Source organism: Neopelma chrysocephalum, unplaced genomic scaffold (genome assembly GCF_003984885.1).
Source record: "Neopelma chrysocephalum unplaced genomic scaffold, ASM398488v2 Primary Assembly neopelma1_98, whole genome shotgun sequence".
Lineage (NCBI taxonomy): Eukaryota > Metazoa > Chordata > Aves > Passeriformes > Pipridae > Neopelma > Neopelma chrysocephalum.
Window position 1 is genome coordinate 888,958 of NW_020897761.1, and position 27,356 is coordinate 916,313.

Genomic DNA, 27,356 nt, shown 5'->3' on the forward strand with positions numbered 1-27,356 from the left:
AAGAAAGAATAAAAAAAAGTTCTCTTCTCGCTGGATCTCCTTGCTGAAGTTTTCCTAGTCTCCCATGTTGCGAGGGATTCTTGGGAACCAAGAGGAAACAAGAGGGGGCTTGTTTTCTCACCCGAGTACTTTGAGAAGTGTCTCCCCAGCAGCATCGGTGCCATCCCCTCTGACAGGGAGGTGGGAGATGCTTTCTCACACCGCTGCCCACTCCCTTGGTGCATTCATAGAGGGGTTTTTTTGGCTTTTGGATGTGGCTTGCTCAGATAAGGCACCTCCAGCCCACCTTTCTGCACGTGTCAAACAGATGGGATCATTGTTTGGGAAAGAAATAATAAAAGGGAGAAAAAGCAGAAAAATCTCCGCCTGAGGAGGGACCCTGAGCCCAAGACCACCTCTCCCCTCGCCCGGGGGAGGGCTGGGGGAGGGCTGAGGGAGGGCATCCCCTCCTTTCACCTTCCTTTCTTCCCCTCTAGGTGATGGAGATGGAGGATGTAGGCGAGGTGGGAGCTACAACAGGAGAAAACACGGGCAGGGACAGCACAGGTGCTGTCCCAAAACGCCGGCGGGGAGAAGGGGATGCGGAGGGGACCCAACGCCCTCCGGGCATTGAGTCCCCTCCGCATCCCCTCCCCGCCAGCATCCTGGGCAGCGCCCGGGAGGGCGGAGGGAAGGGAGGGCGATGCTCCGCTCGGGGTTTATTAGATTGGACATAATCATCTTTAAATAAGGGCAGCCCCCCCCCTCCACACCCCTCCTTAGGGTGGGGGGGGAGCGGAGCGCCTCGGGGCTTTCTAGATAAGGGCGACAAACGCATCCCCCGCTCCCGCAGGCAGAGCCGGCCGGCGCCGAGAGCCGCGCAGGGTCCGCCGTGCCCCGGGAGCCCCGGCTGCAGGCAGAAGGGGGGTCCCCGCCGCGGTGCTCTCGCCCTCCTTCTCCTCCTCCTCCTCCTCTTCCTCCTCCTCCTCCTCCCGCAGGAGCAGAGGGGAGGAGAGCGGTGCCGGGGAAAAGTTGGGGGCAGCGGCAGCGGCGGGGGCCGGGGGACTATGCCCCGGCGCTGCCGCCCGCCGCCCCCCTGAGCGCCCCCATCTCCCCCGAGGCCACTCGCCCGCCACCTCCCGCCCCCCAAACTTCGTGCCCAAGGAGGATGCTGCGCGGCGGGGCCCCCCTGGCCGCGCTGCTGCTGGCGGCGCTCAGCCTGGCCCGCGGGGACCCCCCGGCGGCCCCGGGGTGCAGGATGGAGGCTCCGAGCCGCCGCGCCGCGCCCCCGCATCACCCCCTGGGGCTGTACCCGCAGGGTCCCGCCGCGCTCGGCGCTGCTCCCCCGCGGGGCCGGAGACCGCGGGGAGCCGGGGCAGGCGGAGACGAGCCGGGGGGCGAGGCGGGCGGCCGGGGCCGGGGGGAGAGGCGGCGCGGGCGGGAGCCGCAGGTGCCGGGCTCCCCCCGGGAGCTGCCCGCGCTGTACTTCTCGGGCGGCCGGGAGCAGCTGGCGGCGCGGGCGGAGGCGCTGCCCGCCGTCCCGCGGGAGGAGTTCACCCTGGAGCTCTGGGTGAAGGCGGAGGGCGGACAGAGCAACCCGGCCATCATCGCAGGTAAACCCCGGCAGGGAGGGATGGGGGACCCGACAATCCCGCGACACCCCCCCTCTTCCTCCAACCTCCCCACGCGGGGCTCCCTGCCTTCCCCGCTCCGGCAGGTGACACCCCGCGCCCACACCCGCGTCCTCAGCACCGCGGGCGTGGAATATTCCTCCTTCCCTTGAGACCAAACCCTAAACCATCCCCTCCCCTCTGTTCCCACCCGCCCCGTCCTCCCAGCCCGCCCCCCCCACCCCCCGCCCCGCCGTCCCAGCTCCCATCTAGTTTCTCCCTCTCGCCTCGACTGGAGTTGGAAGGTCCCTCTGGGTGACACGCTCACCCTGGTCCCCCTTCATTCCCCCGGTGTGCCCTGCCGGGGTTCCGGGCAGGCCGGGGCTGTGCGGGGCTCCGGCGGGTCCCGGGGCGGTGGCCGCACGGTGGCAGCCGCGCCGCACGCACGGACCGGCCCGGTCCCCCCGGGCGGCGGCCCCGAGGGCTCCGCGGGGCGGGGGGCGGCCCCAGGGGCTCGTTCTGCCGGGGATTGCCCCCTCACCCCCACAAGCTAAGAAGCAGGCAAGTGATGAGCGAGCCCTGTGAGGAGCGCCTGAGGGAGCTGTGGGTGTTCAGCCTGGAGAAAACGAGGCTCGGGGGGACCTTATCGCTCTCCACCACTACCTGACAGGAGGTTGTAGAGGTTGGAGCGGTCTCTTCTCCCAAGTAACAAGCTATGGGACAAGAGGAAATTACTTCAAGTTGTGCCAGGGGACGTTTAGATTGGATATTAGGAAAAATTTCTTCACTGAAAGGGTTGTCAGGCACTGGAACAAGCTGCCCAGGGAAGTGGTGGAATTGCCATCCCTGGAAGTGTTCAAAAAATGTATGGATGTGGTGCTTAGGGACATGGTTTAGTTGCAGGCTTGGCAGTGCTGGGCTAACTGTTGGACTTGATCTTAAAGGCCTTTTCCAACCTAAACGATCCTTTGGGGGGCCTGACTGGCACACAGGCACGGAGCGCCTCCTGCACTGGTGCTCCGTGCGGCTGTGCCAGGACGGGTGTTTGTGGCTGGGTACAGGCACGGCAGGGCAGTGCAGGGATGCTGGGAAGGGCTGAGAACAGATGGCAGCACCAAGATGTACCGGTCCCACGGGATGTCTGAGGTCCCCACAGTGGGGGCTGCTGTGTTTCTGTGCTGCCCCAGCCAAGCTGGCTGGTTGGGGAATCCCCCTCTCTATGCTAACTCCACCTTGGCTTGTGATCACTGCACCGAACCTCACTCTGCTTTGCCTGGCCCCTTTCACTGATTTATCTCCCCAGTATTAGGGTGATAATGGCACCTGTGCTGCAGAAGAGGTAGGAGGGATGGGCTGGAGGCTGGTGGCAGAGAGTAAAAGCTGCTGTGTACAAGGAAATGACCAAACTACCTAGCGTGCACATCACTGCCTGCCTTCCCACCTGGGTCCCTGCTGCCTCTCTGCCAGCAGGCAGCAGCTTGTGATGCAGAGAATGCACTTCCCAGCCATCGCATCAGCAGCACAGCTGTTTGCATCTGGAGGTCTGGCCTGCAGGTGTTGGGTTTTATGTTTCCAATTTTTTATGATTATTATTTTTTATTCTTTCTTTTTTTTTTTCTTTTAATTTCCTTGTGGAGGGTGGGACAGTTGTTAGCGTTGAAAGCACCACCCGTGAGCCCTGGCATTCACTTGGGTAATATCCCCCGGCTTCCTCGCTCCAGGGTTTGAGTCAGCCCCAGGCACCTCCGGCTGTCTGAGTCACTCTCTGCTTCCCACCGTCTCCCTGCAGCTGGGACCGGGTGCGGTGGCCAAGGGGGACAGGCCAGCGCTGCTGGCATTTCGTGTGAGCAGGTGATGCAAGCAGCTGCCAGCCCTTCGGCAGGTGTGAGTCTGCTTCTGATCTGCTGCTCCTGCTCTGTCGGGAGAGAGGGGACCGAGTGTGAGGTGGTCCAATGCTGTGGAGGAGCTGGAGATGCTCCAGGTGTCTGTGTGTGAGGGAAGGCGGGAGGAAAGCAGGGCAGAGCTGAGCACATCTCAGCATCAGTGCTTGGGAAGTGAGGCCAGGCTGAGCAGCTCTGACCATGGAAAGCAAGCTGTCCTGTCAGCTGGTGTGGCTGCTGCTTCGATTGAAGGCTCAGGGTTGGCGTTTTTTTTCCTGTAGATGCCACATTTTGCCTCAGAGCCACCCTGGATGGGGCTGTTCATCCCTCATAGCCCCTCCTGCATGGCGGGATTTCTGCTGGGGTATAACACCAGCACCCTGCCACAGACACTGTCAGGGAAGGAGAGTGGTCCTTCTTCCATGTCCTTCTCATTTTGGGCAGCAGAAGAGAGTCCTCTCATGTGATGCCATTTCTTTTCCCACCTTTTTTGTCTTCCCTCCATTCACACCTGCTCTGCTTCTGGTGAACCCCAAGGGATTCCCCTTTGTGCCAGGCTGATGTTTGTCTTTTGCTTCTGGTCTGTGTCAGACCCTCCAGAGCTTTAGCAGATGATTTCCCTCATTATCTGTCTCAAAGCATGGCTGAAAGCTGTTCCTTGTGCCACAAATCTCCTGGCCCCAGTGGGAGAAGCTGCTTGGAGCGTGGTCCTTACAAAGCAGCACACTTGATCTCTTTATAGGCTTTTTCTCCATGGGACATATTCCCTGACAGATATCCTTCTCTTCAACTTTTTTTGTGCTGTTGCAAACAACTCTTGTTTCAAACCCCAAAGTCATCACCCTAAGGCACTGGTGAACAGCACGAACCAGGTTAGAGCTCCCCTTTCCCACCTGAGGGTTAGGAGGCAGAGCTGCATTTACAGGTGCTGAGGAGGTACCTCACACCTCTTCTACAAACAGCTCTTTCCCGTCCTGGTGGTTTGCCCCAGGACAAAATACCAAGCTCCTTGGCAAATTCTGGGGTCTTGAAACTGCTCCCCTGATGATTTCTCACGGAAGCCCTCAGGGGATGTCAGAACCTGCTGCTGGACCTTTTTGCTTCACCATTCTGCTGTGGCTCCCAGCTGTGGGATGTGCTGCTCTGCCTCACGCTCCTTTAACAGCGGAGATGCCATCCCCGGCCATGTCTAGGAAGCACCAGCTGCTGCTTTACTGCCTTTCCACCCTTGTTGTAGAGCTGACTTTGGCCTTACTTACATCACTTGGATGAAGTCCCTTTGAGGACTTTGATGGAGTCCTCATACTTTGTTTTAGGCTCACTGAAATTTCTTTTGGGCAGTGTTGAAATCACCAGGCACTGCCAGGTGTGGCTTGGCTCCAGCACTGGTTTGGGAGGATGATAGCTCATGTTCACCCCAGAGGCTGTTCCACCCCTGACACTGTTTGTCCCATATTTTCCTCAGTGTTTAATCAAATTTGAAGCATTCTGAATCATTTCAAGGTGAAATGCATGAGTTTTCCTAAGAGAAGAGGTACCAACAGGTACCCTGTTTCCCCAACCCCAGTGAGGACCAAAAGTTGGCTTTCGAGCATGCAGGCCTTGGCACCTTTCAACCAGCACCCAGCCCAGAAGTACTCTCCAGCTCTGCCTTCTCACTCCTGCAAGGCTCCTCTACTTGCCTCCCTGTCTCAGCTTCCCCTGGTCTTTCTGCTTCCCTTTCACAATCCACAGGAAAACAAGAGTTGGCCAAAGCCCATCCGCCCACGGAGGCTTTGTGCGTGGCTGCCTTTGTAGTGAGCAGTGGCAGGGATCCGTGCCCGGGGTGGTTACGAGACCGTGGGATGGTTTAGAGGCCACCACCCATCTCGCCCTCAGTGAAAGTGATGGATGGAGGGAGGGGTGCAGCTTCCTGGGGTGCAGCGGGGCTTGACGTGACCTTTGCCGGCCACGTTTATGAGGGCTGGCAGGGGAGACGTGGGGTCATGGTAACCTGGCTTCAGTCACATCACCTGGATGAGAGCCAGGAGCTCCTGCTCCTCCTGGAGCTCCTGCTCCTCTACACCTCTGCCTCTCTCTGCTGGCCTCTTTGTAACCCTGGCAGCAGGTACAGTTTCCCCTCGGTGTCGTGTTGAGCATCCTCTGGGAAAGGTGAGACAGCGGGGCAGGACAGGAGTGCTTTGTTTTGGCCCATGATGCCCTGATGCCACAGAGATGGGCAGGCAGTGCCTGCAATGGGAATGGTACAGTGAGGGACTGGAGAACCCAGGCAGCAAGGAAAAGCAGGATGGAGAATAAGAAATACCACAGTGGGAGTATAAAAAGGGTCTCTGGGCATGGAAGCAGGATTCACCAGCATGGGGACACTTTGTTGGAGTGATGAATGGGAGAGCAGGGGGCTCCCAGAAGATGCTGCTGGTGGGGCTCAAAGAGTGACTTCAAGCTCATTCATCTTAGCCAATGATGTGCATGAACATCCTGGCTGTGGTGGTTTAGGAACCCAGAGGCATTTATTTCAAGCAATGAGTGCTCCATTTGCCCTTGCCAGTATTTAAGTGTCTTACGGCCACCAATCCCCAAGGGCACTCAGTGCCTGCAAGCCTCTGGTTCTTGGCTGAGGTTCTTCAGCAGCCTGAGTTTGGGGGAAAGTCAGCACAGCTCCAGGTCTTGCCCAGCCTAAAAGAGGTTTGCAACACACCTGGGCACACAGCGAGAGGCTGAGCCTGAAGCTGTTTCTGGGGATGGGTTTATATGCTCAGGTGACCTCAGGGGCTGAGGAGTGTACCTGCCAGGCAGTGCATCCCCTTCAGACCCTCTCCCGCCTGCGCTGGATGCATGACTGGGAGGGAAACTGGAGCGTAAAGGAGAGCTGTAAATCTGCCTGGAAGCTGTTGGGGAAGCAGTCCCTGGAGGAGGCTGTTTTGCTTTGGGTTGCTGTGCTCTAATTCTTAAAAGCTTTGGCCCGCAGATAAAAAGCTTAGCCTCTAATCCCATCCTGCCAGAGCACTCCTACAGAGAGCAGCTCAGAAACACCTTGCTCTTCGGCCTCTCGTCCCATCCATGCTCTTCCTCCCCTCTCCATCCCGACTCCCTGGCTCTGCCATCCCTCCTGGCTACTCCACCTACTCATCCAAATGATTTTGAATGGGGGCTGTGGTGTCCCCCTGATGCAGCACCCACTGCTCAGCCTCTGCCCACCTTCATTTACCCACCACCAAGGACTCAGCTCGTGCTCCAGGGAGGAGTGGCGATGCTCTCGGGTCCTCACCAGCTCTCCTCTCTCTCCACCCCTATCCCCGACCCGCTACAGGCGTCTTCGACAACTGCTCGCACACGGCCAGCGACAGGGGCTGGGCACTGGGCATCCGTGCCCTGCAGCTCGGTGGGAAGAAGGACGCCCGCTTCTTCTTCTCCCTCCGCACGGACCGGGCGGCCACCGCCACCGAGGTGACCTCCTACCACCGCTACCGCCCCGAGGCGTGGACACACCTGGCCGCCAGCTATGACGGGCGCTGGATGGCCCTCTACGTGGACGGGGTGCGGGTCGGCCGTGCCAGCGGGCAGGAGGGGCCCCTGCACAGCGCCTTCATGTCCTCCTGCCGCACGCTGCTGCTGGGGGGGGATGCCTGGGGCACCGCACGCACTTTCCGGGGACACCTGGCCGGGCTGGCCCTGTGGCGTGGTGCCCTGCCCCAATCCCACCTCCAGCGTCCCTTCCTAGAGGAGGTGGCCGAGGGGGTGGCAGGGCTGGCTCTGGCCGCGGGCTTCGCCACCCCGGAGGAACGCTGGGTGCCCTTTCGGGAGGGCGCCTTCCCCCAGCAGTGGGTGCTGCTGTCCCCGCCACCGCCCGTCCTGCGGCCGCTGGGCCCCCCCGTGTGCGGGCAGACCGCCTGCGACAACGTGGAGCTGGTCTCCCACTACAACCGGCACTGGCCGCTGCGGAGCTGGAAGGTGGTGCGGTACCGGGTGGTGAACCTGGCGGAGGACGACGGCGGGCGGCCGACGGTCAGCTGGGAGCAGATCAGGCGGCAACACCGGGCACTGAGCGAGGCTTTCCGGCCCTACAACATCTCCTGGCAGCTCAGCTTGCTGGAGGTGCACAACTCCTCCCTGCGCCGCCGCGCCGTCCTCCTGGGCTGCGAGCCCAGCAAGGTGGGCAACGAGCGCTGCGACCCCGAGTGCGAGCACCCCCTCACCGGCTACGACGGCGGGGACTGCCGGCGGCCCGGCCGCTGCTTCTCCTGGAAGCGCCGCGACGGCATCTGCCACATGGAGTGCAACAACGTGCTGGACGACTTCGATGACGGCGACTGCTGCGACCCCTGGGCCACCGACGTGGCCAGGACCTGCTTCGACCCTGACTCGCCCCATCGGTAGGTGTGGGGCTTATGGGGGGTGGCAGGTCAAGGGATGGGGTGAACCCTCTCCCCAGCACCCGCTCTGCACCTGGGTGTCGCTTCTAACCAGTGGCTTCCCAGTGTGGGAAGGCTCAGGGGTGTTTTCCTGTGGGATAGGTGTGCTTGTCATCAAAGGAAGCAAATCCTACAATGTGACGTAGCAGCCCCTCTGTAAAGCCCTGTCATTAAGTGTTTCCCCCTGCCCTAAAATGAATGAGGGGTCATGGGGAAAACCCCTGCAGGGAGATTCCCAGTGCAGGGCTGCCGGCCTCTGGCTACATGCCAGAGGGACTGTGGGCATCCCCGGGGTGGGCAGAGTGGCCCCGAGCAAAGGATACTGCTTACCCTGATCCCACAGACAGGATGCAGCAGGGGGATTGCTGCCCCTTCCCCAGCTTCCCTGGATGTGCCTAAAGCCTGATTTCTTAATTTGTATTCAAAATACCTTTCCCCGAGTGCTGGAGAGGGGAGAAGGAGGTCATGGTATAGATGTGAGGTGCTGTGGGTGGGTGCACATGAGCCTTCCCAAATCCTGCCCCGGGGAGTGATGCCCGTAGGGAGATTCCCTTGGTCGGAGTAGGAAGTAGTGCCTTTACTCTGTGCTGCAGGTGCAAAGTACTTCGTAAAATCCACATGGAACAAAACCCATGGAGCATCAACACATGGTGCTAGGGGACCCTTGCTCTCCTCAGGGCCCTTTGGAGGCAGCAGCTGGGGCGGGATGGAGAGGGGTACCCCCGCCCCTCAAGCTGGGGGACCCCGGGGTGTTGGGGACAGTGTCCTCGGTGCGGTCGGTGACCTGCGCACACCTGCCCTCCTCACCAGAGCCTCTGAAGTGCTGACAGCCCCGCTGATGGCTTCCAGCACTCGGGGCTCTGCCAAGTGTACTTTCTGGCCGGAGACGGGGAAAGGAAAAAAAAGTCATGGCTTTTCCTTTTCGTTGTTTTTTTGTTTTTTCGGTTGTTGTTTAAAGCCGTTTCTGTCTCGGTGTCAGAGAAAATTGCTCATTCCCTGCTGCCGGCTCCCGGTGCCGGGCGGAGGTGCCCACCGGAGCGGGAGCGGTGCGGTGCAGATGGCAGCATCCGTGGAGAAATGCTGCAAGGGAGGGTTTTAGGGACCTTTGATCTTTCTCCTTCAGTTTTTTTTCCCTGTGCTGTGTGAGCAGGTAGGCTGCGGCCATAAATCCTTTTTTTCCAAACCTGCTTCTTCGCTCTGCTTCCTCCCAGGCGGGACATGGAGGGAGGAGGGGAGCAGGTGTCTCTGGGTGGTGGTGATAGAGAGGAGCAGGGCTTCCCCTCCTCCCTTCCTGAGCCTTTTTCACCCATCCTTCAGTTGCCTGAGAAAACATAGGAGGAGGATGGGGATCCTTTCTTCCAATGCATCTCAGCCACAGAGGGAGGCATCACATTGTGTCTCTGCCTGAGTAACACCCCCAGAAGATGTTTTCTCACCTCTGGAATTCTCTGTGGTGACAGCCACCATTGCCACTCTGTGCCTGCCTGTCCTCTTGTTTCCCATTCTGTGAGCCAGCACAGAGCTGCTTTCCTGAGCGTGGAGGAGATGAACAACCCTCCTGGCTGCACAACAACTCTCCCCTCGTGGTGGCCATCAGCACCCAACACCACTTGGCCTTGGCTCTGGCAGGACCAAGGCTCAGTCCTTGCCCTCCGTGTGCATTTAGAGAAATGTTTTCATCCTCAGACAAGAAGGGCTCCACCTTAAATTAAAAAAGGCCAAATTTTTGCTGGTATGAATCAGGGCTTCCATTTGTCAGGATTTTCCCCTGAAAGTTGGGAAAGAAAACAAAACAAAACAAAACAAAAACCTTGCTTCTGTGGGAAAGGAATGGGAAAATGGGAACACTAGGGAAATAACAAATCTTTTGCAATTTTCTTTCCGCAGACCTCATTGGTCTGCTCAGAAGACAAGATTGATTGTTTGTAGGCTAAGCTCTGAAAAAACGAAATCTGAAGTGCCTGGCATTTGGGAAATGTGGGGGCATGAGTAGAATCCTGCTGCCACTGAGCTCTTCTGAGCTGCCTTGGGCCGGCTTCTTCAGAGATCACAGAATAAAGGAGTCATGGAGCGGTTTGGGTGGGAAGGGACCCTAAAGACCATCTTTTTCCACCCCTCCCACCATGGGCAGAGACACCTCCCGCTAGACCAGGTTGCTCAAAGCACCGTCCAAACTGGTGACGCTGGTGGACACCCACCCTCCCTGGGCTCATCTCTGCTGAGGGTACTCTTCTTATTCTCTTCCTGGGGAAGAATACATATGTTTGTGGGAAAACCACTGGGAAACTGGGTTTGGGAAAAACCAAGCTGAAATTGAGCTTGCCCGAGAGCACGGCCAGGTTAGTGGTGTTCCCCCAAAGCTGGAGGATGAATCCCAAGATACAGGAGCAGGAGACCTCAGCCTGAGGGGTTTTGTTCAGGCAGAGCTCCTGCCGAGCGAGTGCAAGGTATTATACTTAAATGAACATTTATGAGGAGCGGGGCAGCTGGCGAAGTTGCAGAAGGATTTTTAGGGTGGAAGCCAAAACGGGAGGAATAACGCGAAATAAAATTTAACAAACTGCGGAAAGGCGGCACAATGGGAGCCAGGTGCTTTGATGGGAACAACAGCTCCGGGTCTGTAACTGGAGGAGAGCAAGCAAGCGAGCGAGCTGGCTGCTGCTCCCCGAGATGTCTCTGCTTTTTCATCCCTGTGCCAGAGCCCAGGAGGGAGCTGAGGCTTCGGGAGAGCTGGGGGAGAGGGAACCCCCGCTGCGGACGGTGCTCTCTGCATCTCCTTTCAGATCAAGGTGGCAAGGCAAAAATCTTAGGATCTTTTTTCATGAACTTAATCATCTCTGCTTTATTTCATTTCAAGGCTCTCACAAAGAGTGGTTTGGATTTGAGTGTTTCTCAGTATGGCCAAAAATAATCAAAATGAGAAAGTCAGAGTGAGACACCGGGCAATTTCTTGCCAGCACTGTAGACAGATTGAGTCCATTTTTGTGAAGGGGCTCAATACCTTGTCTTGACTTGAATGACCTTAAGCACTCATGCAAAAGCTTTTACCATCCTAACACATCCCTCATTTAAAATCCCCTTCCCCTGGGCTGCAGCTTAGACAGAGGCAAACCAGAGGGAAAAGCCTGAGGAACAGTAATGGCTCCAGTGCTTCTTAACTGTTGGACATCTCAGAATACTTCCAGGTCCACACCTGGTGCTGGCATATACCCTCACCCATGCTTAGCAGGGGAGAGAAATGAGTTTTGGAAAGAAGATTATTATTATTATTATTATTTTTTTAATTAAAAGGCCATGTAGTGACAGGACAAGGGGAAATGGGTTTAAGCTGAAGGAGGGCAGGTTTAGATTAGCTATTAAGGAGAAATCCTTCCTTGTGAGGGTGGTGAGGCCCTGGCACAGGTTGCCCAGAGAATCTCTGACTGCCCCATCCCTGGAAGTGTTCAAGGCCAGACTGGATGGGGCTTTGAGTAGTGGAAGGTGTCCCTTCCCATGGCACAGGAGTGGAACAAAATGAATTTTAAGGTCCTTTCCAACCCAAACCATTCTAAGATTCCATAAAAACTCTGGTGGGGATGGAGCCAACTGTGGCTGAGGCAGGAGCTGCCCCCAGCTCTGGGGTAGGGGATGATGGTGAAATGATGGCAGTGGCCATTCAGGCATCTTGTCGGGTCTTTCCTGCACCCCCTCTGGTAGCACATGGGACAAGACAAGTCCTGCTGTGCTCCGAGCCAGCTGGGCCACCACCCACGTGCAAAACCCACCAGTGAGACTGTGCACTTGTGGCTGGAGGGAGACTTGAGCAAGAACTCAGGTGAAGAGCTGTGTGTTGACATCCCTGCAAGGGACCCCAACAGGACCCATGGGAAGCAAGTCAGGGACTTGTCATTCACCCTGACCCACCACATAAGGAACGAGGGGACAGGAAACAGGAGAGCTGCTGACTGTTATCCTTCACCCAGTCTCATCCTGATTGAAAGCATATTCTAGGAGTTTCTGGTGGTGTAAAGTCAGGGCCTGGAGTAGAATTTGCCTCGATTTTCTGCAGACTCCCATCTTCTTGCAGAGCCCGAGTGCTGCTGTAATTTTCTTGGAAGGAAGGCAGCAACAGCTCATTAACAGCAATTAACACTCAGCGAGGGTCCCCCTCGGGCAGTTAGTCAATGAGAGTCTGGTGTGTGACACAGTTAATGTGAAAAGAAAAACCAGAGGGGAGTCTGGAGAGCAGAGTGGGTAAGGGCTGAGCTGCTGGGCCTTTCATCTCGCTGCCCAAAGTAATGGCAGAAATAACCAAAGTGACAAAAGGAGGTGAAAAATGACGAGGTGTCTCCAGCCTTGGTGGCCTCTGCTGGGATGACCACGGCTGTGATGTTAAAGTGTACCTGATTAACAGGACACTTGATGGGTTTTAATGCAAGCTTAGCTGGCCTCCAGTCCTAAGGGAAGGGTGCTTAATTGGGTTAAGGCTGCTTGGGAACCTCCTGCTGTTTAAGCCTTGTCTTCAAAAGCTGATCCAGATTAACCTCACTAAATGTCTCTGGTGGACAACCCCTGAAGATGAAAGAATCACTCCCAGCTATTCCCTGGCACTTGAGCAGCCCGATGTTCAGCTGAAAGTGGATGGAACTGAGGGCATAAACGGTGTCAAATTGAGAGCAGGTGGGGCAATGATGGCATTTATGGGGCTGACCTGCTCAGACCTCAATCCCAACCAGATGGTAAAACAACATTCAAATTAGCTGCTCACTTCCCTTTCTTTTTCCCTTGCGACAGGAAACCTTTCTCACTGTGAAAGAGGGCTGGTATGTGTAATGTTATTTTAAAATTACAAGATTTGGGTACAACCTGAGGTCACTAACAATTTGCAGAGCATAGATTCAACTGGAGGTGGCAGGTGGCTGCTGCTTGTGGTGGTTGGTCACTTGAAGGATGGATGGAGAAGGTGTTTGCAGTGATTTTTACTGCCTGTCAAGTGTGGAGGGGAAGAGACTATGATGTTCCCATGAGGAAAGCAGGGCTGGGAGGTCCCCTGCTCAGGACCTGAGCTCTGGCTGCCTCTGAGCTCCCTCTGGCACCTCTTGGAGTTCTGTTGGCCTGTACCCAAATATTGTCCTGGTGTTCCCAAAGAACCAAGCCTCAAGTGCTGGACTCAGGGCTTGTAAGTGGTGAGGAGATGGGTGCTTTGGGAGCACCAAAGGTGGCAGTGATGGGTTCAGTGGCTTCTGAGCTTGTTGCTTCTCCTCTCTAGCAGATCTGCTGGGTCTGGGGGGATGCAGAAGTAAACAGGATTTTTGCTGGAGCCTGATGGTTTGTTAGTGGATGCTTTAAAATTTCATGAGAGTGAATTTGGGCTCACTGGAAAACTTATTCTTTCCTTGTAGGAAAGTCCTCACTCTCTGAGCTTTCCCATGGATAAATGATTTCAAAAATTGTCGAAGACAGGGGGGAATGTCCTTGGTGGACCTCATAGCAGATAGGAAGGATGTCCATCAAGCTGCTTGCTCATGATGGGACTTGGAGGCTCATGAATGTTCCTCGGGGTGGCTGAGCCAGTGACACAAGCCCAGCAGTGGGATTTTGCTCCCGAGGGAGGATTTGGGATGGTGAGACACTGCGTTGCTATGGCAGAGGAGGTGGTGATGGGGGCTCCAGCATGGAGATTCAGTCTAAGGGCACACGTGGCAAGATTAAAGTCTGACTCAGCCCCTCCCTCAGGCCAGCAGGACTGTGGGAGTGACTTCTTTCTAGGAGTAAAGAACTAAGCACTAAGGTGCTGCTGTCCAAGGGACCATGTCAGGTGTTGGGAACACTGTTCAGAAGCAGAGGGCTCCATTTCACACTGGCTTCTGGTGGGGACAGGGCTCTGTTAGCTCAGGGAGCAGAGCAGTGGGGCTGGAAGAGGAGCACAAGAGTGTAGAGGTGGCCAGGTCCGAGGGGTTCCTCCCAGTCTTTGGCTTCAGCTCTAACCAAAGCAGCTTGTTCATGTGCCCAAATCTTCTTCCCTGCTTTTTTTTTTGGGTGCTAAAATAGGAAATAAAGTCACAGTAACACACTCCCTTTCTTGCCAAGGTAGAAGGCTCAGGAGTTAATTTCCAACAAGCCTCTGCTGGAGGATGTGTCTCTGCTCAGCCCCACAAGCCTTCCTGTGAGCATGGAGCTGTCTGGCAGTGTGTTCCTGGAGGAACCTGCCAGGTCCCCCCAGGGGTGACCACATCTCCACGGGAGAGGGAGAACACGATCTGCGTGTGAGCGAGGGCGCAGGACCCCTGCCCAGTGGCTGTAGGCAGCCTGGGTGCTTTCGGGGAAAACAGCTGTCCCAGATGTGAGCTATTGTTCTAGCAAACACCACTGACTTGGGGGCTCACTTGAGGGGGGCCGATTGTATCGGGACGGCAATTGTGAAGGAACAGCGTGTGTCCGATGGCTGGGAGGGGTCACTCTTTGTCAGCCCTCCCCAGGACTCCTCCTCATCCCACTGTACCCACCCTGTGGGTGGAGGACGCTGGCTGAGCCCCTGGCCAGGCTGGCAAGACCACAGGAACCGAAATGGCAGGAGCTCAGCAGCCACCCTGGCCGGGATGTCTGGTGGGACAGCGTTGGCCGGGCGCTGGTGGGGTCTCTGGGATGATTAAATCCATGTTGGGTTGGCAGGCGGAGCTGCGGCCACCGGAGTCCTTAAGTGAACACAGTGCTTTTAGTTTTCCTTGGCCCAGCCACCACTGTTATTTAGGAAATCAAGTTGCCCCTTTGCAGAGGGTGACGGGGCGAGAGGGAATGAGTCCAGCATCGCCCAAACCCGCCGGGACGGTGTGGGGCAGAGGACTTGTTTTGGAGGTTTTTAGGAAGGATGAGGGTGCTGAATCTTTGTGACTGTCGCCTCCCAAGGGCTGTGCTGGGGACCAGAGGCAGCCTTGGATTTTCTTCGTTTGTTTTGTTTGCCGTCAGTGTATGATCGTTACGTTACAGAATTTCCCCAATAAATTATCTTGTGTCCTTTTTATATCTGCGAGGGAGGCATTTTTAGAATGCTGGCTTGTGCTCTCCGGCTGGGACACCCAATTGCCTGGATCTAAAAATAAGTTGGAGGCTTGAGACTTGGTTTTACCCTTAAAAAAATAAATACATACATATATAAAGCAAGGAGGAGATATTCAGCTTTGATAGATTTATTTTTTTTTTTCTGCGTCTCAGTCCCTTTACTGACAAATATAAAGGCTGCAAGTTTTGCCCTTCAGTGAGCAGTTTAGGGTGAATGTAGCAAAGTTTTGGATCCCTTGGGAAGACTGAACATGGTGAAGAGTGCCTGAGGAGGGGGTTATTGACCACAGGGCTGTGTGGTTCCACTTGCAGAGGAAATAGGAGCTGTTGGCTCAATTCCCTGGGAGCATCATCCCTGCTCAGCAAGTTTATCCACTGCTGTCAGCCCTGTTAAAGGGTCTTTCTTCTCCCACTGGTATGGGAGATGGGTGGGAGAGGAGGAAGCCCCTGGTGAAGAGTTGGACACTTGCTTTCCATTGAACAGCAGTGGCATGTGGGAGCTCAACTTTCCTGAGCTCCTTGGAAAGCCTTGCACAGCAGAGATCACACGTTCTAAGATGTCTGCAAGCTCCTGCTTGTGCTGTGGGCAAGGGAAACTGAGGCACAGAAGCCTTGGATGTCTTCCCCCTGGTTGTGGAGCAGTGAGGTGCTGCCACTGATGTTGCCATGGGGCCTCCTGCCTCCCAGTCCCTGGGTGGGGATGGGAGGCGTTTAGTGAAGGGGGATGGAGCCGCTCTGCCCTGGCTAAATGCAAGGCAAAAAATTACACTGTTTCCCTTTGTCTGGAGTGCTTTGCTGAGCCTCCTGGCCCTGAGAGTCTGCTCGGCCATGAGAAGCCCATGCAGTGCTGTGGGAGACCGGGAGCATCGCACCCACTGGTGTTATCCTCTCCGCCTTCCCTCAGCAGGTTGTGAACTGCTCTGTAAAAACTGGCAGTGAAATTTGGGCTCCTGGGGAACCCTGACTTGTGTTCAGAGACCCTAAGACCTCCCTAAACCTGGAATGTTGCTTCATATTTTTGTTTCAGGCAAAAAGTAAGAGAAAACTTATTTACAGGTCTGTTCTTGTGGGTTAGGTGGGACAGGGCTGGTCTGTGTGCAGCCTAAGACGGGCAAAAAGTGCTGTAAAACTTGGTCCTGGCCTGAGGACCAAGTTTTTATTTTGCTGTGAAACAAACAATCCAGGCAGAAAGGGAACCATACCTGGCTTTGTTTAGCTTGGAACCTGCTCTAGAATAACTTGCCACTGTTGAGTTCTGCCTCCCAAAACCGCAAGGGGCTGCAAACATATTTCTCCATTTCCCCTGGCGCTTCTCACTCGCCCTCTCTCACACATGTTCTGTGTAACGCCAGCCAGCATCAACATTGTCAAAAAAAGGCGAGTGCTTACCCTGGGCTGTGGATAGTGAGCCTTCCTGGAGTGTTTTGGTGGGTGCTGGAGCTGGGATTTCTCCTGGGCTGGGCTTCAGAGGGCAACACTGGGCTCCCTTCCCTCCCCGAGCTGCTGCTTCACTGCCTTTCTGCCTGGCAGGATTCTTTTCCATCTCCTAAATGGTTCCAAACTGGATTTTTAACTCTTTCTTTTGAAATCTTTTGACTAACTCCACACAAATACTGCTCTTTCCCTGTTTTCATGGATGATGTCTCAGAGAAGTTGTGGATGTCCCATCCTTGGAAGTTTTTAGGCCAGGTCGGACAGTGCTTGGAGCAACCTGGTCTAGTGGAAGGTATCCCTGCCCATGGCAGGGGGGTTGGAACGAGATGATCTTTAAGGTCTCTCCCAACCCAAACCAATCCATTATACTTGGGCATGGAAGTGGCAGACCCATTACTGGGGTGGAAGCAGATGGTAACCTGCAATATTCTTCTCCTTTGCTTCTCCTTCTCATGGGTGGAATAAGCAACAGGCTGTGACTCAGAATTCTCTAATTCCTGCTATGTTGGGTTTTTGAAGGGGAAGGTAAGAGAGAGCAGGAGGACTGATATCCCTTTGAAATCTGGGAGTTTTCAAGTCTTTGCTTTTTTTTCTTTTGTCTTATTCTGTGGCCATGACACTCACTCAGCTTTGCTGCCCTGCACACACGTGGTTTGAACCTCCTCTTGGCAGTGGCTTAACCCACTATTTGTTTTCAAACAGGTAAAAATCTTGGGCATCTGTGCCCCTGCAGGTTCCTGAAAAAGGCAGACAGGAGAGGACGGGTGGGAAAAGTGAGGAATAGCTCAGCCTTGTACTGAGCCTTGGTAGGCCTTGGAGAGCTGGTGGGGGGGATAACCCTAAATACCTTCCCTAGTTGGGGCAGGGGGGCTTCAGTCAGGAATAAATATCAGGGCTTAGCCTGTCCATTGCTCCCAGGATTACTGCTCAGTAATTAGCACATTCCTTTGGAGTTCACTCCTATTGATGTTTTTGGTGTGTGTTAACCCCAGACAATCCAAGACTTTTGTCTGAGACGCTTCCCTGTAGGATCATCAGCTGGGAGCCCGCAGGTTGAGTTCAAACCCAGGAGTCCCGAGGCACACGTGTCTTTTCAGCTCCCTGTGAGCAGCGGGGGTTGCATCACCCACGAGAGACGTTCCACGTGTGCCACGCTGGGAGCGTCTGGCTCTGCATCACCGCCCCGACGTCTAATGAGAGACATCCCTGCGCCCTGATGGGGCTCAGATGGGCCGCGTGTGTGTCGGGATGATCTCAGCCCTGGGGAAACGGTGGAGCCTCTCCGAGGAAGAGAGCGGCCGTGATTCACTCGGATAGAAATAGAAAAAGCCGAACGAGCAAATGGAAACTCCTTATTGACCAGGTCCCGGCAGTTTAAATGGGTTTTTACTACCTATTCCAGTATTCATTTGAAAATCAGGCGCATTTACTCACACGCGCTCCAATCGGATGGTTTTTAAGCCATTAAGGCCCATTGGGTCAATAACCACCGTTTTCAAAAATCTATTAAATTCCCATTTCCGTGGAAATAGAGCTTTTACAATTGATCATGGCTACCGACTCCCATTAAAGTAAACCCCAAATGCTATCAACTCCCCCAAGATGTAGAGCACTAAAAGACGGTTTGCCAGGACAGATTTGTCCCAGGGGAAAGTTGATGGCCCATTATGCTTAAGCAGCATGAGGATTGTCACATAAGGCAGGAAGTTTATGGGACTTGCATGGATTTGTCCTCCCTGAGGGGGGTGAAAAGGAAGGCTCATGGGTAGAGTCACCACTGCTATCACAAGCTCAAAGCCAGGCTCCTGCAGGAGCCTTTTGGGAAACATTTGCCTTATTTTGTATTAAATTTCAAGTGTGTACAGGCTTTGGTTGTTTGGCAGAACCAAATGGTGCTTTAGGGCTGAAAGGCTGTAAGAAATGCTGAATTTGTGGGTGGATTCTTGGTGGCACAGGGTTTCCTATGTTGCATAGGTCTCCACAGCAGAGGTGTTCCAGCCCTCTCATCATCTCTGTGGCCTCCTCTAGGTTTGCTCCAAGAGGTCCAGGTTTTTCTTATGCTGGCAGCCCCAGAGCTGGATGCAGCGCTGCAGGTGGGGTCTCATGAGACTGGAGTAGAGGGGAAGAATCCAATTCCTTGTCCTGCTGGTCACATGTCTTTCCACGCATGTCCCAATCCTAAAACTGAAGCAGAGAGAGGCTGTGTGTCCCTGCTGAGCACTGGAGATGGAAAGTTACAGCTCTGGCAGGTCCACGCCAGGAGGTGCCCCAAAGGGCTGGGAGCCATCAGCGTGGCTGTTGTCCCCTCTGAGAGCAGACTCCAGTTTTCAGGACTTGCACCGAGGATGGGAGAAGAGCAGTGCAGAAGAAAGGGGTCCCAGCCCCGGGTCCCACATCTTGGCTTGGCAGAGCAGCACCCAGGGAGCTCTGCAGTCCAGCTGTCCTCCTCGATTAGGGCTTTGCCGTTCCCATCCCTGCCAGACAGCAGCAGCTCTGGGGACACGGGCAGGCTGCCGGCGTCAGCCCAGAGTTGCCGTGCCCCCGCGCAGGAGGGGTCAGGTGGTCCCTGCCGAGCCAGAGGCCACGCTCCCCTTGTTTGTCTGCCTTCATGCCTCCTTCAATCAGCCTCACCGCAGCCCTCTGCTCCCTCCCACAGCCCTGCGTTTCTCTGCTGTGTGTGTCTGATCCCAAACCAGCACTCCTCTTCCTGCTGCCCTCGCCTCTCCGAGCCCTTTCTGCTGCAGGGTCAGGTCTAGGTGCCTCCTCCATAAGGCCACTGTGAAAAGATGCCTCTTCCCCTCCAGAACGTGGTGATGTTGGGTGGTGTTTGTGATGGGAGTGGAGGAGGCACTGTGGTGAATTAGTCCCCTCCTCCTTAAGGGAATTTAACCTGGGGCAGGTGGAGAGGAACAAGTGGGTTCTTGTTCCTTAGGGAGAGGGTAGACGACTGTCCCTAGAACAAGTGTTGTAGGACTTTATCTTGGGATTGTAGGGTAATGGATTCTGTGTTAGGCATCACAACCACTTGACCATTTGGGGTCATTGGTGGTCGGCCTTGGTGCTTCCTGCAGTGCAGGATTGGCTCCTCCAGGAGCTCAGGAGAGACTGTAGGGCTACTGAATACCCACAGCCATCAGGGTTTTGGGTTTTTTTTGAAACTGAAATGCAAATGGTCAAGTGTTTCTGCTGGTGCCTGGGTCCAAATGAGTGTTTCTCAAAACCTCACCTCCTCCTGAGGTGTCCTAGGGCTGGTGGTACCTCAGTTGTAGCCAGGAAGCCTACACAGGCACATGGAGATGTGCTGGGATTCCCAGCAGAGCCATCCCAGGAGGCCCTCAGACAGACTGTGGTGCCCACCACATGCATGGCAGCCAGTAGCTGAGTGAGACAGCGAGCCAGCCGTGTCCTCAGGGTGCAGACATCCCAAACCCAGTGTTTTTCCATGATCCAATCATCTGATGCACATGTGCCCCCCGCTGGCGTGGGTGTCCCGAGGGTGCCCACCGTGCTGTGAGGGCACAGCTGGGGGTAAACCTCTCTTGAGACTTATTCTCATGGATTCAATACAAGTGGGGACCGTCCTCAGTTCAACCCCAAAAACATGAGTACCAGTGTGCCACATGGAGCCAGCCTTAAAATATGCAACCAGCCTTAAAACTGGTCCCTGCCCCCTTGCCCTGCACGTAGGCTGTCAACAGAGCTGTAACAAGATCCAGAGAGGAAAGCAGCATGTGGCAGAAAAGCAAACAGTCTCTGAGCAGGCTGATGGGGAGGAATTAATGTGGCTTTCCTGAAGTCAGGTGCCCTGTCGTAGATCCAGAGGCAAAGACAAGTCCTTGATGCCCAACTGTGGCTTTGCTCCATGTTTAGGAGAACCTGGAATGTAAAGAAGCCAGCTGTGGTGATTGTGGAAGTCCTGTCAAGTGCCTCTGGGTCATGACCAGGGGGGTCAGCTGCAAGGGAGATCTTACAGTAGGGATCTGCTATTGACCTCCAAACTAACATGATAAGGCCAGCAAAGCAATGTTTGAGTCATTTAAGCTCTGCGTCAACAGAGTCTGGTTCTTGAGGGTCACTTCAACCACCCAGACATTGGTTGGAAGAATGATGTAGTGGCTCACAGGTCATCCGTGAAGTTCTTGGAATGTGTAGAGGAGTGCTTCCTCATACAAGTGTGGGATGTGCCAACCAGGAATGAGGCACTGCAGGACTTGCTACTCGCAAGCCAAGCAAGCCTGGTTTATAATATCTTGGCCAGTGGTAGCCTTGATTTGGGATCTTGCTGAGATGCTGGTGGTTGGTTCTAAGACAAGTATTTCGGATTTTAGAAGAGTGAATTTCAGCTTGCTCAGACCTCAGTTGTGAGGGATTTGCTTCCATGGAGGATAAAGGAGCTAGCGAGTGCTGGGAATTTTTCAAGAACGCTCTCCTGGAAGGCCAAAGCCAGTTCTTCCCGTTTAAAGGTAAGGGAACCAAGCAGAGAAAGAGATACCCTTAGCTTAATGTGAGCTTCTGAGTCTGCTCTAAGCCGAAAGAGAAGCATATCAGAGATGGAAAAGTGGACAAATACCTGTTGAGAACTGCAAGGACATTGCCAAGGTGTGCAGAGGTGCATTTAGAAAAGGAAAAGCTCAGCTTGAATTGAAACTGGCCACAGATATAAAAAACTAGAAGAAAGGGTAAAATTTTTTGCAATAACAATCAGCCATTGGAATAATCTCCCCAGGGAAGTGGTGGATTCCCTGACAGTGAACACTTCCAAGATTCAGCTGGACAGGTTGCTGGGCTCTCTTGTCTAGGCTGCTTTTGCCAAAAAAAGTTGGACCAGATGTTCCTTTAGGTCCATTTCAACCCGATACTCTGATTCTATGATTCCCAGGAGAAAGGCCAGCAAGTGCAGCACACCTTTGCCTGCTTTCCCACTGGCAGAATTTGGGATCTCTCAGTGCAGGTGGCTGGTTAAAAATTTGGCATCCTTGGCAGAGTTATTCAGAGCTTGCCCAGAGAGGGCATTGAGTGTCCTTCACTGACTTTCAGGTGATCACATCTGCATCAGTCCCTTTGTTTAAGCATTTCCATTATTTATTTTTTTTGAAAGACGAGGCAGGAAGGTGAAAGTAATAACATGGAGACCTTTATATCTGAAAGTCTGCAGAAATTTTCATATGGATTTAAGGTCTGTCAGAGAGAGAACAACCAGATCAGCCTGTCTTGTTGAGATCTTTGTTCACCCCTTTAGACACCACTGCATGTACCATATCAGCTGTTCTCCAGTCATGTCCTGAGGTCAGTCCTTCTGGATCTGAGGTGGCATTTCCCCTGCCAATGTATTACACCCACTGAGTTTTGTTTATCTACGAGGGTTTCTATTTCTGCACTCTTCCCTCTTGCGGTTTGCCCCCTGTTCTGTATCCCTACGTCCCACACCTTCAGAGTTGGGATGTGCCACCTCCCCAGAGGTTCATCTTCCCTCCCACCCAGTCCAGATGGCACTTCAACCCCCATCCAGCTGCTGCCACCTTTTTATTTCCTTTCCTTTATCTTGAGCTCTGCTTCCCTACCATGTGTTTAATCTCGGATAAAGGTGAAGACCATACTGTAATTGTCCAGGGATGCATCTTAATTATGGTGAGCTTCAGCTTCACCTTCCCTGCTCAGCAGATTTGATTCTTCCTTCTTTTGCCCTTTTTATTTCTGAAAAGGTCTTTTTTTCTTTGTTTTCACTGGAGTCAGCTTGATTTCAGGGAATTCCCGTTTCACCCCATTCTCCCTGTCATTTCGGATGCAGCAGTATCTGCTGATCAGTCCTGGTTCTCAATTCTTCATTCAAAACCTGTGTTCATCCCTCAATTTAAGTTGATCTGAATCAACTCATTATTAGTTCAGGCCAAGTTTTCTTTCTCTCATCTGCCCCTCCATAATTTCTACAACGCTTACCAAAACCAGGTCTAAAATAGCACTGCCTTTGGCTGATTCACTGATGATTTAGTGAATAACTTTTTAGCCAACACTTCCAGGAATATCTGGGCCATGCCATTGTTAGCAGCACTTATTCTTCAGCCTATCTCAGGGCAAAATGCCCTGCAGGCTTTCTAGTCTGACACTAGTCTTATTGTCTTTCTTTCCCAAATCTGACCTCAAGAAGTTGCGTACTACCCTCTGCTGTAACTGGGAGCTTGCCTGCTGTGTGATCCACAGCCTTCTTGCTCCCTTTCCCCAGTAAATCTATATGGAAGGGTCACAGGCTTGAACAACAGTGTGTCTTTTTGATTCCATCTGCAGCTTTGCCAGGGCAGCTCTCTGACCCTGCAGCATCTGCTACTGCTTTGGTCCCCAGGCCGGGTCCTGCTCACACGTGGAGACTGAGGGTTAACTCTGAATCCAACTGGAGTTGCTCATGCATAAGGAAACCTCCTGATCCCGAGGGATCCTGTTTTGCCCTGTTGCCCTCTTTGACACCTTGATACTCAGTCACTCATGCAAAGTTTAAACAGTGCTGCCAGTGAGGGCTGCTTCCTAGGCCGCTGTTCTCCTTGTGCTGCCTGTGCCTCAGAGGTGGGTTTTTCCAGGCATGCCCAAGAGCTGTGATGTCCTCATCCCCTGTGGACTCAAATGCTCTTTGGCCAGAGTCCAACACACAGTGAGGCTGATGAAAGACTCCTGAGCACTACAGAGGGTATTATTCCAGCAGTGTTGTGCTTCCTGTGATCCCAGGGGAATGTCTGGCTGTTTCTCAGCCTTCCCTTCACATCTTGCATGTGTTTTGTATCTGGCTGTGTTACCAAAGCCTGTCCAGATGAGAGTCATTTGGATGTTGCTGCCTTGTCAAGTTGTCATGATGCTGGCAACGATGTTTGTGGCGTACCAGCATAGTGCTGGACTGGAGTCAGAGCTCCTAGACCGTGGTCATGGGGATGCAAGGAGTCTTAGTAAGTGCAGGACTTAAAAATACAGCATTCCCCGGGCTGAATTAACACCAGAAATTCCAGGGCAGGTAAACCTGGTGTGTGAGGCAGCTTCAGTTACAAAGGACCACCATCAGCCTGGCCTGGAGGCAGCCCAAGTTACCCATCTGGGCCTGTGTGCTGTGCCGGGGTGGTGCCGTGTTTACGCTGTGGTGGTGGGCTCTGTCTGCCTGTGCCAGGGGAGAAGGGAGGCAAGGCTGAGATGGGATGGGAACAGGGATGAGGGTTGACAAATTCTAGCAAGGAAGATTCACTTACACAGGTGGAGAGCGCAGGACTGGAGGATTATCTCCTTAGACCTCCCTGCTAAAGAGCCACCATGGAAGGGAGCCCTTTGGTGACGTGAACTGGGAGATAATCACTTCGGCTCCCCATCTGGAGGAGCATCTCCCTTCGTGGAGGATATGGAGAATTCAGAGTCTGTTCTCCAAAAATGTTCGTGCCACTGGAATCAGCCACCTGTCTTCATGGATTGAGCTGTGGCTCTTGGGCTTGTGTCTGCTGCCTCAGGGACGAGGTTGCTGTGTGTTGCATTAACCCTTTGCAGCTTCGGAGAAATGTGTTATCCCCACGCTGAAAGTGTTATTGGCTGACTGGTGCTCATTTCTGGGAAGTCTGAGGGATTCCTCATTTGTCAAGCAGAGGTTTGGGGGAAAAGGGAGCCTCTCTGCTTGCGGGGAGTAGGAAGAGGAATTTCCTTGCGGTGGTTGAAGGACATGAAAGCAGAGCCAGGAATCCCCTGTGACTTCATTAGGCTGTGTGGTTAGCTGGAGCTGGCTGGCTCTCAAGTATTTTCCAGTTGTCCATGGAGGGCACTTGGACAGCTTCCACCCAGCCCCACTCCCACATCCCCTCTGAAATGTCTACAGGGAAAAGACTCCTATTTTTGAGTCGCAGTGGAATTCCTGTGGCATTACACACTGCATCCTTTGCAGTGGCCAGAGAATTCAGTTTAATTTATGGTACTGCACAGGATACACGCTGGCCTTGCTTTTCATTTGGAGGTGCCATCTTTTGCTTCTTGGTGGTCATGGCTCCTTTGTGGCCCTGAGGCTTCCTGGTATGATACGGCTGTCACTAAAAAGTGCCACTCTTGCTCCTCATCTCCCACCTCAAACCACGTCAGGCTTGTGTTACAGCTTGATTGTACATTCTGCTGCCCCACAGATCAGCAGATCCTCTCCTCTCGCCCACCTCTGCACCAGCAGTGGTCCTGTTGTTGCTGCCAGGAATTCCTGCTGGAAAAGCAGCAACAGCTCTGCCTCCCCAGGGTATGTCAAGCCTTCTCCTGTGGCCAAGCCAGCGCAGAGCCTGACTTACAGTCACGATTGGGAAGGTGCTGCTATCCCCCTTATGGGTTAGGATAAAATTGTCCAAGGAAAAGCATGAGAAAAGGATGTGAGGGTTCTCCAGGGAGGTTTGGCATCGTGGATGAGAGTGATGCTTTTACTGCTCAGAAAGGAAGTTTTGGGTCTTTAGACTTTAATAAGGTAAGATCTAGTGCAGTATAAGTTTACCATGCAAAGCTGGAGTCATTTGATGACTTTCCCGTTTGATATGATGGGGTGACATGGAGAAGATGGAGCAGGACTCCAAGAAGACAGAAGACAGAAAGCAATGGGCACAACTGGGAATGTGAGAAATTTGGATTAGGATTTTTTTTTTTACTTGAGGATGGTTAAATACCAGAATAAGTTGCCCAGGGAAGTTGGGAAACCTCTGTTCTTGTAGCTGGACCTGATCTTGAACAACCAGATCTAATTAGACCTGTTTTGAGATCCTCTCCACCTACCAGTTGAGTCTGATTCCACTATTCTATGGTGACACAGTCACTGAAACTACTGGACTTCATCTTCCTTTCCTTTTTTTGACAGCAAGAAGAGCCCCACACTGACAGCTGTCCCACACAAGTAAAGCAGGATGCAGTGTGGTGCTGAAGCCTGCCTTAGAGTCAGGTCATCGACTAGTGTCATTCATCTGATGTCCCTATTCCATCTCTCTTCTATCCTCTGCCCTATTCTTTGGGGTTGGTTTGGGTTTTACTCCTCAGCTGGTATCTGTGCCTTCATGTATCCTTCTCTCCTTCCTTGTGTTTCCATGTTGGCTTGCAGTGCCCACCCTGCTGTAAATGCCATCTAATTTGGAATACTCTGGTCTTGTAGGCATTGGAAAGCTATTTGGGGAGCAGAGGAGAGGGCTGTCACTTAGGCTGTTTGTGGAGACCAAAGGCTGCTCTGCCTTCTCCCCAGGGAAAATCACAGAAGCACTGGACAAGAGGAGAGCTTAACCTTTGGCAGTAAGCAAAAGGCTCAGACGCCATTTGGGTGCTCCTTGTCTAACCTAAGGATGCCAGTGGGAAATGTGGACTGGGGGGAATTGGAGTTGCCCATTCTAGAGTTGTTTTGGTCTTGCTCGTGTCTTTGGGGATGTCAGCGGGATATCTGTGCTTTCTGTGCCATAGTGGGTGAAACTGGGGTCCTTTGCTCTCCTCTCCTCTTCCAACTCCTCTGAGCATCTCCATGCTGGAACTGCTCCCCCTAACCCTGACACATCTCTCAACCATCCAAATCTCTCAATGGAGGAAACTACAGTTATTTATAATTAAGGCTTGACAAAAAATGCTGCTAATGTCAAGGGACCAGCAGGCGACAGCCAGAAAAACATCATGTCTCCAGAAGAGGGGCAGCAGGAATATCCCTCTGAATAGGGCTGACGTCGGCTCCTGGAATTTGGACAGCCTGGAAGAGTTTGGGGCTATTTTTCCGAGATATCATAGGTCAGGAATTGATGTTATTTTTAAGTCTGTGTCCCCCGAGCAGCTCTGATGAGTGAAGGAGACTTTCTCTCCCCCTCCCCGCTCCTTGTGCTCTATTTCTATGAAATTTTTGCTTCTCTTTCTTCCGAGTCATGCCACAAATATGTCCTTCAGGTTTGTTTATTCCTCTCCCTATCTATTCCTCCCGGCCTGCTCCCGTCTTGGTTGGGTTGGAGGGATGGCGTCAGCGTGGCGCGTGTCTGGGATGCTCAGGCGAGACATCACAGGCAAGAGATCATGTTCTCCTAATTTGTCCTTTCCGGTTGGGAGAGTTTTCTCTCCGCAAGCTGATGTGGCTGGGGAAAGTGTTCTGGGAATGCTGCTTTGTGGTGGGAGATCTCGGGGCCTGTTGAAGACAAGCTGGTCATCTCATCTCGCCACATAGTCCAGCCAAGATTTTTCTGAAGTAGCTGAAGTTTCAGAGCTGATGGGAAGGTGGGTGAGATGCCTCCAGCTCGGGATGGTCTTTTGGGGCGGACTGGTAGGGGAGAGGCAGTCAGCAGATCCTGATTATCTGACACCTCCCAAGTCAGCAATGGCTTCTGAAAGTCTCTGCTGTTTCAGGTCCAGGGAAGAGGCCCTTGGGTTTATCCAACTCTGTTCCACATGCCATCCTGCTCTAGTTTATTTCTGGAATCCTCTGTTTTTTCAACTTTTCCTCCTTCTCTTCAATTTGCTGTAGCAACCTCTCTCTCTCTCTAAACAAGCCTGTTGGTGTAATAACCTGACTCGGGATCCTGCCATTTCAAACAGCGTATTTGCACATTTTGTTGGTTTTCTTTCTCAAGTCACATCTCAGATGAGAACACACCTTTTCCCCCTTAGCCCACACTCAGCTTTTTGTCCTTCCTTCCTTCCTTGCCCTGATGGACACCACTTCTACAGAAGCTGCTTGTTCAAATAGAGCTGCTGTGCCTTCATGGCGAGTCCAGTGTGAAGCACTGACCGTGCTCCCTTCATAATCTCTCCATGCAGCTCAAAGATGCCAACTGCTCCTGGAAGCATGGGAATAAGTGAAATGCTTTCCACCACCTTAATGTTGCTGTTGGCCTTATGCTGCAGGTTTAGTCATTCTTATGACATATTTCCACAATGGTGCATTTCCATCATCATTCCACAGTGATGTATTTGAAGCCTTTCCATGAGTTGTTTTTTTTCCCTGTCTAGAATCTCTTAAATTGATGGCTTCACACAAGCCTTGGGGCAGGGTCTTCAGGTTTTGA

General features: G+C 53.5%; 1 protein-coding gene across 1 annotated transcript in view; it reads left to right on the forward strand.

Moving 5' to 3' along the window:
• The first annotated feature begins 479 nt into the window (after positions 1–479).
• Positions 480–27,356, forward strand: part of PAPPA2 (pappalysin 2) — an 88,680-nt gene continuing 61,803 nt past the window's right edge. Inside the window, exons 1-3 of the mRNA XM_027694535.1 lie at positions 480–546; positions 978–1,592; positions 6,780–7,842. Of these exons, the coding sequence (XP_027550336.1) occupies positions 480–546; positions 978–1,592; positions 6,780–7,842 (1,745 nt within the window). The remainder of the gene's footprint in view (positions 547–977; positions 1,593–6,779; positions 7,843–27,356) is intronic.